At 37.4% G+C, this 14,546-nt stretch overlaps 1 protein-coding gene across 1 annotated transcript in view; it reads left to right on the top strand.

The window, feature by feature from the left end:
- Positions 1–14,546, top strand: part of MPDZ (multiple PDZ domain crumbs cell polarity complex component) — a 64,245-nt gene that overhangs the window by 30,320 nt on the left and 19,379 nt on the right. The window contains exons 14-21 of the mRNA XM_026083600.1: positions 1,272–1,364; positions 1,866–2,043; positions 4,241–4,351; positions 4,874–4,957; positions 7,685–7,786; positions 9,022–9,093; positions 11,877–12,039; positions 12,655–12,851. Coding sequence (XP_025939385.1) covers positions 1,272–1,364; positions 1,866–2,043; positions 4,241–4,351; positions 4,874–4,957; positions 7,685–7,786; positions 9,022–9,093; positions 11,877–12,039; positions 12,655–12,851 — 1,000 coding nt within the window. The remainder of the gene's footprint in view (positions 1–1,271; positions 1,365–1,865; positions 2,044–4,240; positions 4,352–4,873; positions 4,958–7,684; positions 7,787–9,021; positions 9,094–11,876; positions 12,040–12,654; positions 12,852–14,546) is intronic.

The raw sequence follows: 14,546 nt of genomic DNA, 5'->3' as shown, positions 1-14,546 counted from the left end.
AGACTGAAGCAAAGGCGGCATTCAGTAACTCTGCCTTCTCTGCATCCTTCGTCACCAGGGCACCCACCCCATTCAGCAAAGGGCCCACATTTTCCCTAGTCTTCCTCTTGCTACTGATGTATTTGAAGAAGCCCTTCTTGCTGTCCTTGACAGTATTAAGGAAATTGTGTGCTGTTTCTTCATAAAGTTCTCCTAAATTCTATTTTGATAGATTTTATTTCTTTTACTTGCTCAGATAAATGTTCTATCAAAAATGCAGACTGTGTGCAGGTATTCTTCATTAATTTCTGATAGGCTTTTTTTTTTTTAAAGAGCTATCTCAAAACAGTAGGAAGAAAATACTGATATGATATCATAATATGAAAAGATATAGAGCAATAGAAATATTTATTTCCATCAAAAAGGAAGATAGACCATGGAAATTTCATAAGAGTGAAGGTATCTGATCTATGTGTGACCACGCATACTCAGTGCTTGCAATGTTAGAATTTAGCATTGGTCATCTCTTCAGAATGTATCTGCAAAGAATGAACTGTGCTGTCCTTTTCTTTTGGTTTCAAAATTTCATTACAAGTATAAGGCAAGATACTCAAAATGACTAATAATTTTGTTTTTTTCCAGTTTTGTGATCTGGTCTTTGGGCACTTTAAAGAGACTTGATTTTTAGAGAATGCACATGGTGGTTTCTGATAAGCAGTCTTTCTAAATATCTGAAATAAATCCCCAAAAGCACTAACTGTTTCTGAGGACTGCTGTTGTTATTCCTTCCATTTTGGATACAGTAAGCAAAATGTAGTCTCTTTTTATTCTTTAGGTGTCACTTCATAAAAACTTAATTTCAGAGACAAGTGGAAGGGGAATTCCCAAATACAACATGTATTCTAGCAGTCWGCTTGTAAGGAAAGCTACTGAGTGACTACTGACTCCTGATGGTTTGCAGTTGCACCATAAAAGTTTTTTTAAAGTTTTCTTGCAGCATAAGGGGAACACTAAGGGGTAAATATGGGTCTAATGCATTTTAAATGCTTAAAATTACTTTCAAACTGGGTTTCAGCTTCATTGGGTAAAAAAAAAAACCTCTTTTAGTAATATGTATTTTTGTGTCTTCTGGAAGATTAAAGGGTTCTTTTATTTGTGTCATAACTGCAATTTACAGGTATTATACAAATTCTAACACTGGCAGCATGGTCCAATACATGAAATTTTGTTGTGAAATCTACTGATGTTATTGGTGTTTTAAAAATGGATTGCATGTTCCTGTTTATTAGCAGGGAAATTCCAGAACTTCCAGAACGCGAAGAGGGGGAGGGAGAAGAAAGTGAACTTCAAAATGCAGCTTTCAGTAACTGGAACCAGCCCAGAAAGTAAGTGTGGATCCAGTTGTACAGTGAGTGTGTAAAATCTCATCTCCAGAAATTCAAAAAATTGTGAAACCATTAATATATTTCAAGAGGAATAAGAAAACAAAAGAAATAGTGTACTTATATGTATCGTACATTGCAAGAGTAATTCAGTGCTGATTTTTATTGTCATTGGGCTAAATCTCTGCAATTTAACAGTTGGTGGATTGCCTTGGTAATTTATCTTTATGGACTACATCTATGGGATCCCATAGGAAGAGATGAAGAGAAGGATTCAAAGTTTTAATTAGAAGCCAAAATAAAATGAAGGACAGTAGACACAATTATAGACCCAGTAAATAACTCCCACAGAAAGACWAAAAACTTTGCAGGAAGAGTTATTCGTGAATGGCTTTTTTACAAAAATGTGCAGATAGGTGGGTCTTCAGAAGGTGGAGCAGAGAGGACATTATTATAATCACAATAGATTTTCACTTATTCTTGTCTTTGTTTTTGTCACGGCAGGGTTGAACTTTGGAGAGAGCCTAGCAAGTCACTGGGGATCAGCATCGTTGGTGGACGAGGGATGGGGAGCCGCCTGAGTAACGGGGAAGTGATGAGGGGGATCTTTATCAAACACATCCTGGAGGACAGCCCAGCGGGCAAAAATGGCACGCTGAAAACTGGAGACCGAATTGTGGAGGTACTGGACTGCTTCCTTTTGCTCAGGACACCTGTTGCAGCTCGGGAGTCACCGAGATGGATGCTCGGTCCTGAGGTGACAGCTGTGTAGCTGCTCCAGTTGGCGGCACTTGAGCCATACAGTGTTTTATAAACACCGTGGTACCATCTGCTGATATTTGCATGCAGACAGCTTTAAGTTGAATATATGTTCTGTAGTATAGGTGGCTGTCTGTGTCCTCAGGGTCTACACAGCCTGTGGCTCTACCTGTCTCTTTTAAAGCCAGAATGTTCAGGAAAAAGCTTGGTTTGGTGAAGCTAAAACGTTCAACAGTGCATACTGAATAACAACAAAAATGGACAGAGATTGAGAAATCATGCAAAGAAATGCCAAGCTTATCTCCCTGTTAAATCTTACTCTAGTCCCATCATTCTTGCACGCCTTGTGCAAGAATTAAGGAATTAACCTTTCTTTTTTATGCTGACTTGAGAATATCTGGATTTGATAGGGAGGTGTTGCAAGGAAGTTGAGAGCATATATCCATGCCTGAGGACAGGGAAACCAGTGGTGTCGCGGGAAGAAATTTGTCCAGATTTCTCATCTCCTGTTCAGTCAGTTCTGTGCTTTTAGGGCCATTTTGGCTTCCTTGTTCAAAGAAATTGAAAATGAGCATGCTAAAAGGTATGTAACTTTCCCAAGATGGTTCTCAGTAAGTCAGACATTACTTCATCTCCAGCGTCAGGCTGCTAGGAACTGCGCTCCTCTTCTCCTTCCTGGACGTTGTTAGGTGACTCTACCAGTGCGAATGTAATGAGCCAGATGGTGGAGACTGTGACTCTTCCTCTGAGAGAGAGTGAGCCTGCTTTAYGCTATGACATTCAAACTGGTGGTATACAGCTGCTCTTGATACAAGATCCAAATATAAGACCTTGAAATAATGCATAAATATAAGCAGCACTTTCTAGGGCAGGACAGAAGAGCTTCCAGTGTATAACAAATTTGGAGATGGAATTTTGCTCAATGGGCACAAAGTTAAAAAAAAAAAACTCATTATAACTGAATTTCTGGATTTTTATGAATGCAGTGATTGTCTCTGTTAATGGTGCTTGCAGAAATGGAAGTGGGTGAGAAAAATTAATACTGCCTGAGTGTTTCTGAATGGATGGTTTCTGTTTCTCAAGTTGTGACATACCTAGGCTTTCCTCTCTACTAGTGCACATGTATTTCAGACAGAGGAGGTCACAGAACTGTAACATTACTCTTCATTTCCTAGGTTTAGAATATTCTCTTTCAGATCATTTTCTTTCTCTCCTTGTTTTACATTGGATGGTTAAGTCTAAGATAGAATTATACAGTTAAAGAGGCAGAGGTAATCCTTATTATATAACTTCTTGTGCAAGAATTGCCACTAACAAATAACCTGTGTTAGCTTCTAGCTTTTATTGTGGTCACTGTGAGAATGCTTTACTGATGCTAACCTCACCATAACATGGTTCTTACCTGGATAGCAAGCAAAAGTATTTTACACACAAATACATAGGAAGGCACAAAGAGAATCAACCAATGAAAAATTTCTTAGCCATCCTTTGTAAATGCTTTCTTTAGGAAGAGAGAAAGCTTTTCAGCTCTAAAAAATTAACTTCTGGGGAAAGTGTCTAACAGCTAAAATTAGTCTTATGTTGTTTATTAAAAAAAAAGGAAAAAAAGAAAAAATACTGTGTACTGACATAATACCCCATAATGAAAGATCCTCCAGCACTTCAAAGTTTCAGTTTATTAAATCTTATAAAGTGCTGGGGAGGTAGGTTACTTGAAGCAGTGTTTGGCAAATGCTCTCRCTGTGTTCATATAATTGTATCTCTTGTATCACACTGCCTGTGGGAAAACATGTGGAGCTTGAACCAAGAAGGTTGAATAACCTGTTTTTAAAACCATTGAGAATATTTAAAGCCTGAAATATGTGGTTTTGGGCAGGGAGTCATCCCAGTTCCTGTAGGAATTAAAGGGGACAGTTTGACGTCCTTTCAGCACTCTTGGAAATCTCAACCTGTATGTGCGGACTTTGCTCCACTTCAGGCCAAGTCATGTCAGAAACCTCTCTACTGAGCACAGTGGTTTGGGCTTAGGTTTCCGTAGAAGTTCCCAGACCAAAAACCCAAAGCTGATTTGTGATACTGTTAGCTTCTTGTGATGATAAGATGAGGCCTTCCAATTACAGGTGGATGGAATTGACCTCAGAGATGCCAGCCATGAACAAGCTGTGGAAGCCATACGGAAGGCAGGCAATCCTGTAGTCTTTATGGTACAAAGCATTATAAGCAGACCAAGGGTAAGCATAAAGAATATGAAAAGAGACATAATATGTAGCAATAGATGAAATAAGTGTTCAAGGTGGTGATGTTTGGGAATGGGATATTTAATCCTGAAACTTCCATCTCAGCTATTCTAGGAACAAAGATTTAATTTAAGTATTATTTCCATTTAGAATGAAATCCATTTTGAATTGGAATTACCCTCCAGCACGCCGTCCTCAAACTATTTCGAAAAGCCTCAAGAATGATAATTTGTTGGGGGGCAGAGTAGGAGTCTAACTAAAATTGACTCTTAGTGATTGACAGCATGTCTGAGGAGCGCATGCAGAAATACACCTGTTAAATATTCATTGGACATTAATGAAAGGACCTAAAAGTACACAGAAGTTTTCTGTCGCTAAGCTGCATGGACATTGCAGACACAAGCTAATGGGCTTTGATAGAGTTGCTTGCATCACTTGAAACTAAACTTCCTCATTGTAGAGTCTATGTAAGCTGCATGTTTATTTACTAGTTGTCTCATAACTCTTGTTCCCCAGCCAGAGTCTCTATATAGCCCTTCTTCAGCTTCTGCTCCCTGTGGGCAGAAACCTACTAACCCATTTTACCGTCAGTCATATCAGGTAAAGTTGCATGAAAAAAATCTGTTGAATGTTGGTTTTTGATACTTGAGACATTGAAATGGCTTTTGCATTTGCTGTGATGTGAACAAAATTGCCATTGCTGAATAATCAGGTCACCATTTGGGATATGAAAGATGCCATCGCTTTATCACAACTTGCTTTTCTTACTTAGAGAATGCTCCTTTGCTATTTTTAATTGCATTTTGTTCTCTCTTTCTTCCACTTATTAAGCTTGTTGGTTGTTTCTTGATTGTTTATTAACAAACTTTTGTTTCTCTGTAAGCAGAAACATTGCAAACGCTCTTACTGTACACATGCTTTGTGTTGTGATCTTTGTAAACAGCATCATTTTTATTGTCTTCATTTTCTGAAACTTGCATCTGTACTTTATAATAAGATCTTCAAGAGAATTTCCTGCCGTCATTCATGTGCAGTCACCCAGACAGCTGGCTGTCTGCAAACAGTAGCTGTATTTAATATGGTACTGCAGTGTGTTTAGTAAGACAGTCATTTTCAAGTGACATGTTGCTAATGAGTCAGATTCTTTCTTTCTTTCTTTCTTTCTTTCTTTCTTTTTTTTTCCTCTCTTTTCTTTTCTCTCTCTTTTTTTTTTTCCCCCTCCGTTCAGGTTGCTGTAGGTATAGTGGGCCTAAGCATACAGCAGAATGGCCCTGATAATGCAAACAGACTGTGTTGCTGTGAGAAGCTAGTTCAGGAGTTTTGCTTGCAAGCAGTTRTCTGTCAAATCTGTGTTTCATATGATACTGCTCTGTTTATTTCTAACAGAATTAATCTATCACTGGGGTTATGGTCTCAGACAATCTGTAGGACTATAGCATTATGATTTGCAAAATACTTGCTTGCTTCTGGTACCTGAATATCCTGAACACATTTGTGAAAAATGCACACAACAGTTAAAAGAAAATTAAAAGTTAAGAAAAAACCCCTTTATTTTATTTTTTGTTTTGCAGAGATCAGTAAAAAAAACCACTTTATTTTAGTCTTTGTTTTGCTTGTCCTAGGTTGTGCAAGAAAACATGCTTCATGCATGTACTATAGAAAACATACCTGTGTTGGCAGACTGAAGTGCTCCATAGATTATAATGTTAAGCAGTCGAAATTAATACAAAGTAGTTGCATGGGTAGAAATTTGAGCTATCAGTTGTTTCTTACGTGCTATGCCATCATGTCAAAACATAAAAGAAAAGATTTTGAACTACTGTGGTTGATCTGTTTTCTGTTCTACTAGGACTTCACTGTTTATATGCAAAATGTTTGTGATGCTTTTTTTATTTGCATAACATTTCATCAAGTTATGATTTAAAATTTTATGCAGATGATAAATGTGATGGTTAAAGTGTAAGAGGATCATTTTACTCGTAAATTACTTTTCCTAAGACTGTCTTTATAAAAGACAATGTCAAATGTGAATTGCGTGTCTAAGTAGAAAATCCTGTTGTATTGTAGGGAAAACTTTGCCTGTTGACTTTGAGTGGCTTGCCAGTGAAGAAATCTTGTTCATGCACAGCTTTACTTCCTCAGTACTGAAGATACTCTAGAAACAAGACGTTGTTTTATCAAATTACATTAGTTTTTGTTTTGCAAAACGAAACCTGAGAAAAAATATTTAGAATGCATCTTCTGTTTTAGGAACAAMAAAAAAAAAGCTTTAAGAAAATTTTTAAACAGGAACATATATCTGGATTAAGTTGCCATGATCTAAATTTATTAGTTGATGTAGCAAGCCTTTTACGTTCCTTTCTACTTATTATGCTTCTTATTTTCCAGCAGCATTAAGAGACATTACAGCAAAGAGACATTCAGGCGATAACCAGAAGGACACACCCTTTATAGAAATTATTTTCAAGTCTTCATCTGACAGCCTTTCCAACTTACTATGCAATATCAGAGTTGTTCCCTCTTTCTTTCAAGTAAACAAGTTTGTTCAAAAGAAATCTGATCTCAAAACAGAGTGCATTACAAGAAGTGCATAAGGAATATGAAAATTCAAATTATATCTTTTAATTTTTTCTAAATACTAAAACTCTTTTGTTGWTAAAAAAACACGATAATAATAAGTACTTTGTACTTTTTAAGGACCAGAGAGTTTTATTTTATTAAACTATAAACTATACACACATGCTCATGCATACAAAGTAATCTATCAATCAGAGGTATCGTGAAGTCTGTTGTAGAGTTGTCTAACATTACTAAACCTTCTATTTTGAAATATACACTGCTGGTATGTCACCATAAGAGGTAATTCAAACAATGAGAATTAATCTGCAGTTTTCAAAATAAATTAAACCTAAAATTTGTACTGCATTATCACTAAGATTTACATTTATTCTGATCCAGGAATCCACAATTGTGTAGTTATTAATATAAATGTATAAGAATGTCCCATATGCTGAGATGCTTGGACAAAATCTTGCAAATATCACAGCAAGTAAATTTTCTGGTGTTCAAACTACTGAATTCTGCACTTTATGGTTGGTGGGCTAGGGCAGGTCTGAAGGTCAGTGCTTTTCTCTGCTCTCCGTTTAACACAGCTGATATAGCCAAAGAAGAAATGCAGTTTTGCCTGCGTTCACATGTCTGTAGCAAAGTGCATGAAGTGGATCTTTTTTGTTTAGCACAGAGTGCAAAATAAGTATGGCTTGTTTCATGAGTCACAAAGGCTTTTTATAAAGTTTTTGCTTAGTTTCTATTATGTTTTCCTTTTAGAACCCCTCCCTGGCTTTCCTGCAGAACAATCTTTTCTGTAGGCCAGCTGTCTTCAGCAGTACTAACCCGTTTGCTGATACTTCTCAGTTCAACACTGACAAGGTTTGATGACGACAGACTGTCTGCTTTTGACTCACTAAACATTACATATGTGCTTCTTCGCCATTTCTGTCTCTCTGTGCTTGTTTTTTTTTAAATCAAATTTGGATAAAATATTTTGCTGATGAGGATGGAAATTCTGTGTAGTGAGAGACACAGATCATGCACCAGCATAGAAAAGTTTTGAAGAAGTTGAAAAAAAAAACAAAAAACAGCTCCGTTAATCATAACCACTCAATCTGACCTAATCAAAACTGCTAAAGGAGTAGTTTGCCCAGTTACAAAATCAGTCCCTGTGATATGTTAAAATATCCACCTGAGCGTAAATGATCTCTCATCAGTGTGAGATGTTTTGCTGCTGTGTACTTTATTTTCCTTTTATGTGGTTAGGACTTTCCAGCTGTGATTTCTCTTACTTTGCATGAAAAAAAAAAGAAAGAAAAAAAAATTGACAGCTTTCATTTTATGATGGTGAAAATATTTCTCCCCTGCTTCTTGGAAATTCTTTTGATGCCCCATGAACAGGATGCTGACATCTTTGGAAATCTGAAAAATGTTAGATTCTGTTTTTTTGTGATTAGTGCTTACTGCATGTTATTCATATCAGGAAATTGACCTCTAACACAATAATGAATAAAGGCTGAATTCTTATGTGCATGCATTTCTGATTTAATACAGTAGCTTCTAGCTGCTTGTACATCTTCGGAGTGATTGTGCCCTCTCTCATTTTTTCTGTGTTGCAGTATGTCAGATGTCTCAAATGTATAAAGAACATTTATGACATGTGCTACATAGTTGTATGTATGTTTTTGAAATCTGTATCCATATTTTTTATAGCTCTGAGGAAAGAGAGTAACATAAATTATAACATAAAGTGTAACATAATTGATGGCTTATTTTCTGTATTTTCAAAAGTATTGCTGAAAAACGTTTCAGGTATTTATAGAGAAAACCTAATTTTTTTTGCAGTTTCTCCATAATTATGTTTTTTTTAAATTCAGATAGGAACGGCCTTTTGCCTTCTCTCCCACTTCTGCAGGAGTGGACTAAGATTTATATACATACAGTAAGATACTTTGCTGAATCACAGCTCTTAATAACTCCTTAGATAAATGCAGTTAAAAAATTGTCTGCAGTTAATAAAATGGACCTGTAATTTAAACCAAGTTTTTCATTAGTAACGCTGTGTATTGCCAAAGGTACTGTAATATATGGATTGCTGTTTTCTGTTGCTGTAGGAGGTATCGAATCCAATTAGGGTTACCTTCCGTTGTTCCCCAACTAACCCTTTTGCTCCCACACCATTCAAGGTTTGTCTTGATTCCAGTGAGTGGGTCATACCCTGTGTGTGCTGTGCGTTTGTACATGGCGTGTGATAACTTCCAAAGTACTGCTCCTTCTTCCACATGTACCTCCTATGCTGAAAGTGGAACTGCTCCAAATTTGCTGCCGTTCTTAATATTTGCTTGGCTGGGACCAGAGCGACCCTGGCAGCCAAATGTGTTCATGTACTGTCTGATTCTTTTCATTCTAAATGACATAATATGAAATATTATGTCATGGCACATTGGAAGTATTTGATGAGTTAAAACGGTTTAGTTGTTTTTTGAACATGGCCCAGTTCAGAGAGGAAAAGTCTTATGTGTGTGTAAACAGAGGGAGCCGACTTCTGTTGCTAGAAGTGCAGCGTGACAGACAGAGTACTGAACTCAGAACGTGGCCCCAGATGTTTAAACTGTACAATGACGCTCTTTTTACCCTTCTCACAAAAGAGCCTTGCTTTTACTTTCATTTCAACATTTCCTTAAACATCAAACGTTCAGATTTATGTGTGTTTGTGCAGAGATGTAGAAGGAAGCATTTTTTTCCTCAGTGAAATTTTAATGGCTGCAATTCATAAGGGATTATCTGTTAGGATGTAGCCATATGTCCACACCTTATAGATATTCCAGAGTTCCTTGATAGCAGGTTTTTGTCCTGTTTTTTAAATATATATTTTTTCTTTATGCAAAATTATTGGATATACTTTCTCATTTACCAAGAGTATGACTAAGGTAATGTATTGATTTTGATTTTAAAACACACAGACTGCAGTGAGGTCTATTAATCTAGTCAGTTCACACATTGTATTTCCTCATTTTCTCTGAATATTATGTAGTTTTGAGTTAAAGCTCTAGGAAGCAGTCTGGAAAATTAGTGCATTTCTAGAACTAACTCTCCCTTTCTCACCTCCTTGAGGTAATATTCTGCCATTTTTCTGTGTTGGATACATGGATTTTTGATACTGAAAAGACATCTTGTACTGGGTTTCCACCCTACTCTGATTCTGATGAGTAAAAATGTCTTTGCTATAATTCTGCTGCTTTAGCTGAGGTTTATATAAAATCCATCCTGTAACTATTAGCATATTTTAGAATATAATTTGCATAAACTGTAAAATAATTCCTACATGCAAGTTCAGTCATATAAGGTATCTCAACTGGATGCTGTGACCCATTCATGTGACCCATAGATTTGAAGCACAGACCAACAAGGCTGATAAAACAATACAAAAATTCATATGGCATTTACATGGTGTTTTTAATGGAAACCGTTGCCTTGGGTGCCGTTTTAACACTTCCCTCAGATTTTGCATTTATTAGTTATTAGTCTTAGTTAAGTTCCTAGACAAAATTTTTTGAATGAGAGGAAAATCTTTTCCAACCAGAAGCAGAATGAAGGAACTGAAATCGGACATTTTCATTTTCTTTAAATCTTTTGAGTATACGGAGAATGAAGGTAGCTTATTTCCCCTGAGAGATGGGAACTTTCTTAAATTTCAGTATGACTAAATTGGTAGATTTCTAGTTCTCTCAAAACCTTCACTTGAAAGCTGCACTGATTTACAGCCCAACTTTGAAGTCTTCCAGGGTGCCTGTTGTTATCTGTTTCACTGTTGTCTTGGGCAAAGAAAGTGTCTCAGTGCTTTTGGCTCCCAAAGGTGCCATCTGAGGTGAAGTGTTCAAACCTTTGCTAACTGAGGTACTGAAAATTGCAATGATGGTAAGACTGCTAGGAAGCCAGGACAATACCTGAAAATCCTAGTTCTTGGAAAGTGTTTCTGTTTTTCACCTGAGGTTGATGTTGTTTACATCAACAGTTGATTTGCCAAGTACCGAAATCTCTTGGGCTTGGATAAGTTTCAGAATGATGATATTCAGGCACAAGTTTCTTGCCTATATGTTTACTCTTCTTTACAGTACTGAGGAAGCCAAAATGATGCAAATTAATGACACTTAGCCAAATCCTTGATCCAAGTCCATGTTCCCATATGCCTCAGGGAAACTGACCTGAGTGGAGTCTTGACAGAGTTTGGATTTAGGTATTTAACCATTATATTGCAGTGTTCACATGTGTTTATACTTTGGGCTTTTTGTGAGCATGAATAAATCACACATATCAAGACCAAAAGTATTCTCCTCCTTTGTGGCTGAATCTGTATCTTTATTTATTTGATCTCCCCCATGCAGCTTATAGGAAACCAGTAAATAGGACTGAAAAGGTCCAATTACTGTGGATTTTTTTCAGTTATCATCTGTTTTATTTTATATTTAAATTTTCTTTCAGTTAATACTCCAATTATCCTCCTTGACTGGAGGAGTTTTTAAAATTACCTAGTTCTTTTCCTTCCTCTTTCCTCCTACATGGCTTCCAAAGTATATTGCAGGAATAAATTACATTTACAGGCTTTTAAAAGTAAAATAAAATTCTTCTGTAAATATGATACTAAAAAAATTACTTGAGCCTTCATATGAGACTTTTTCTGAGATGTGAAGTGGCACATAAAACTTTTCTGAATTGGGCTTTCATTGTCAGTTCTGTTTGCTTCAAAGTACATTTTGGAGTGAAGTTGTCTTTTACCTTGCCTAGTGTTTGTTTCCATCTTTGATCTCTTGCAGCCTTTCTATGCTGTGTTTTTCACTTAGAATTCCTGTTGCTTGGTATTTAAATTTCAAAGCCATAGTCATTGCCATTTTGACATTTTTGTGTACTAGTTTGCCCTACATACGAGTCTGCCTGTGCTTAGCCACTGCATTTTTCTTATTCTCCACAGGCATCCAGTCAGTCAGATTCAGAGCCAGAGAAGACTTCATTTTGTAACTTGCCTCTGCCCCCTCCTTCAGCATTTTCAGGAATGAGCTGTGATGYTGCACAGTCATCTTCCAGCAAAGTCCCAGAGGATGTGGAGAAAGAGGACGAATTTGGTTACAGCTGGAGTAAGTTTATCCCTTGTTATAATTTCTGAAATATTCAACATTGAAATAACATTATAGCAGAAGATATGGGGGGTCCACTTTGAACTACTTTGTTTTCATATGCTTTGTGGTTTCTGTGTTAAGTGTTGCTGTCAGCGTTCGGTTGTGCTTGGTCAGATGCACACAGTGAAATATTAGATTAATTTGCTCCCGGAGAATGCGCTCTGATCTCTGTTTTCCTCAGTGGTCCAGAGTCACTCTTTCACATGTTGAACTACTTGAAGAATTTCACTGTGCTTTAGATAACTGATGGCAGTGATGTAAGATAGTTACTGTTATCTGAAGGTGCTATTACAGTGGAAATTGTTGCTTTTCAATGTAAAGTCCTTTCTTCTTTTTTTAAGAGAAGCTTCGATATTTTTCAAAGCTAGAAGCAAAACAAGTAACTAGGAGTACTATTATAAATCACCTAAGGCTTAGCTGAAAAGAARGTGTGGTGTACGCTTAAAATTTCTCATCCAGTTTGGGATTCTGCTGTGAAGTAGTGCATGTTGGCAACTTACCTTGGCTCTCCAGGTGACTTGTGAAACTTTCTAATGTGAGTCCAACCTCTGCTGCCCACACTTTTACATTTAGAAAAGATCATGCAGCGCTATGGAAATCTACCTGGGGAGCTACACATGATTGAGCTGGAAAAAGGAAGGACAGGTCTGGGACTTAGTCTTGCTGGTAACAAAGACCGATCCAGGATGAGTGTCTTTATAGTGGCAATTGATCCAAATGGAGCAGCTGGCAAAGACGGCAGGTTACAGATTGCAGATGAGTTACTGGAGGTGAGTTTTTGCAATTTGTCCCGAAACTCAAAAATATTGATTTGAAGCAGAAATACAATAGTAGATTCTTGGTGCAATATTTTATGTTCTTCAGTGAGCTGTATGACCTTGAAATCCCCAAGTTACCCAAGCTGAAATCACTGTGTTACCAAATTTTCATTCTGATATGTGTTCAGATAGTTGCAGTTGGGATTTTTTTCTCATATATATATGTGTGTGTGTGTGTGTGTGTGTGTGTGTGTGTGTGTGTGTGTGTATGTATCTATTTAAATGACTAAAAATGGGTGAAGACAGCTGCTTTTGTATTGTGGAGGTGTATGGGAGGGGAATGCACTATGGACCATGGAAAACACCAAATCCCATTTGTCCATCCATTTGTGGAGTGCTACAGACTTTCTAACTATAGCTCTGTCTAATGGAAGTGTGGTAATACACATTATATTTATGCTGTGTACCATATAAAATGGAAACTAAAAAGGGGAAACCAGGAACAGATCCACTTGTATCATAGACCCTGTTTGTATTCTTTGCTGTACCTTTTCCCACTCTCTCCAGAGTAGTAGGTAACATGTTACTCACACATAGATGCTCCATGTAACTTCAAAACTGTATTTAGAGGTATGCAGGGATGTGCTGGGGAGATGGTACAGTGAAGGAASGGTGAAATTCAACAAAGCCTGAGGGAGACCCTGGGAGAGCAACCTGTATGGGCTGGCAGGTGCAGACTGGGAGAAAAGCTGGAGAATTTGTAGCTCTGTGGACGGCTGCACAGAGGGACTTGTAAGTTGCAGAGTCCAGTGTTACCTACTAGAAGGATCTCTTGAGTCAGTTAAAATGTCCTTTTTTAAAAAAAAAACTAAACACCCTAATGCAGTAGATGCTGAATATCCTCAGAACTCATGGCCTGAGCCAGCTCTCAAGTAATCCCTTGCTTACTGTCCACACTATAAATATGCAAGACGATGCAAAGAGATGGTCTCAACCTGAGCACTCTTCAAGAAGGAAGASTCTGAGCTTACCCTTTGTGTTCACAAGTTCCTGTCCGTCAGTGGTACGGGGCTTTATCCCATCACCAGCTGCTTTTCCTGATCATGGTCCTTCACAAGCACATGTGAACACCAGAAGTACTGCTGCATCTGGATTATCACCTCCTGTGTGAATGAAAGGACCAAGTATCCCTATAGCAATGCCTGGCAGACACAGCCTGTGTGGGAGCTGAGGGATTGCTGTTATGTTCAGCCCACTGTTGATTTTATTGCTTGTGTTGGTCCTACAGACCTCCCTGCTAACTGCTTCTCTTCATCTATTAGTAGCACCTCTGTGTGTGTTGCATTATTTTCTCTTTGTGTAAGTCCAAGCTGTCATTTTCAAATTCTTCCCCCGTTATTAGAGTGGACTTCTCCACTGCAGCTTTGCATTTGCAAGAACAAATGTAATTAATAAAATGTGAGTAATTTATGGCCTGATTCTGCAAACTCACATTAATATCTCCAGTGTGAGTAAATTATGGACTAATTYTACAAACGTTAATATCTCCAATCGTATCTGAATCACATGAGCATCAAGGGGTTTCAGCGAGTCTGCTCTGTCAAGTGAAGACAATGGTTGTAGGGTCAAATCTTTAGATTGTARGTGAACCAGCATTCAGATTCCTGTGTGTAGTGTGGCTGTCTCAGAGTTGAGATTCAATGAATA

Source organism: Apteryx rowi, unplaced genomic scaffold, assembly GCF_003343035.1.
Source record: "Apteryx rowi isolate R43461 unplaced genomic scaffold, aptRow1 scaffold_61, whole genome shotgun sequence".
Taxonomy (NCBI): Eukaryota; Metazoa; Chordata; class Aves; order Apterygiformes; family Apterygidae; genus Apteryx; species Apteryx rowi.
The sequence above is the reverse complement of the archived record's forward strand: the minus strand, read 5'-3'. Positions and strand labels throughout refer to the sequence as shown.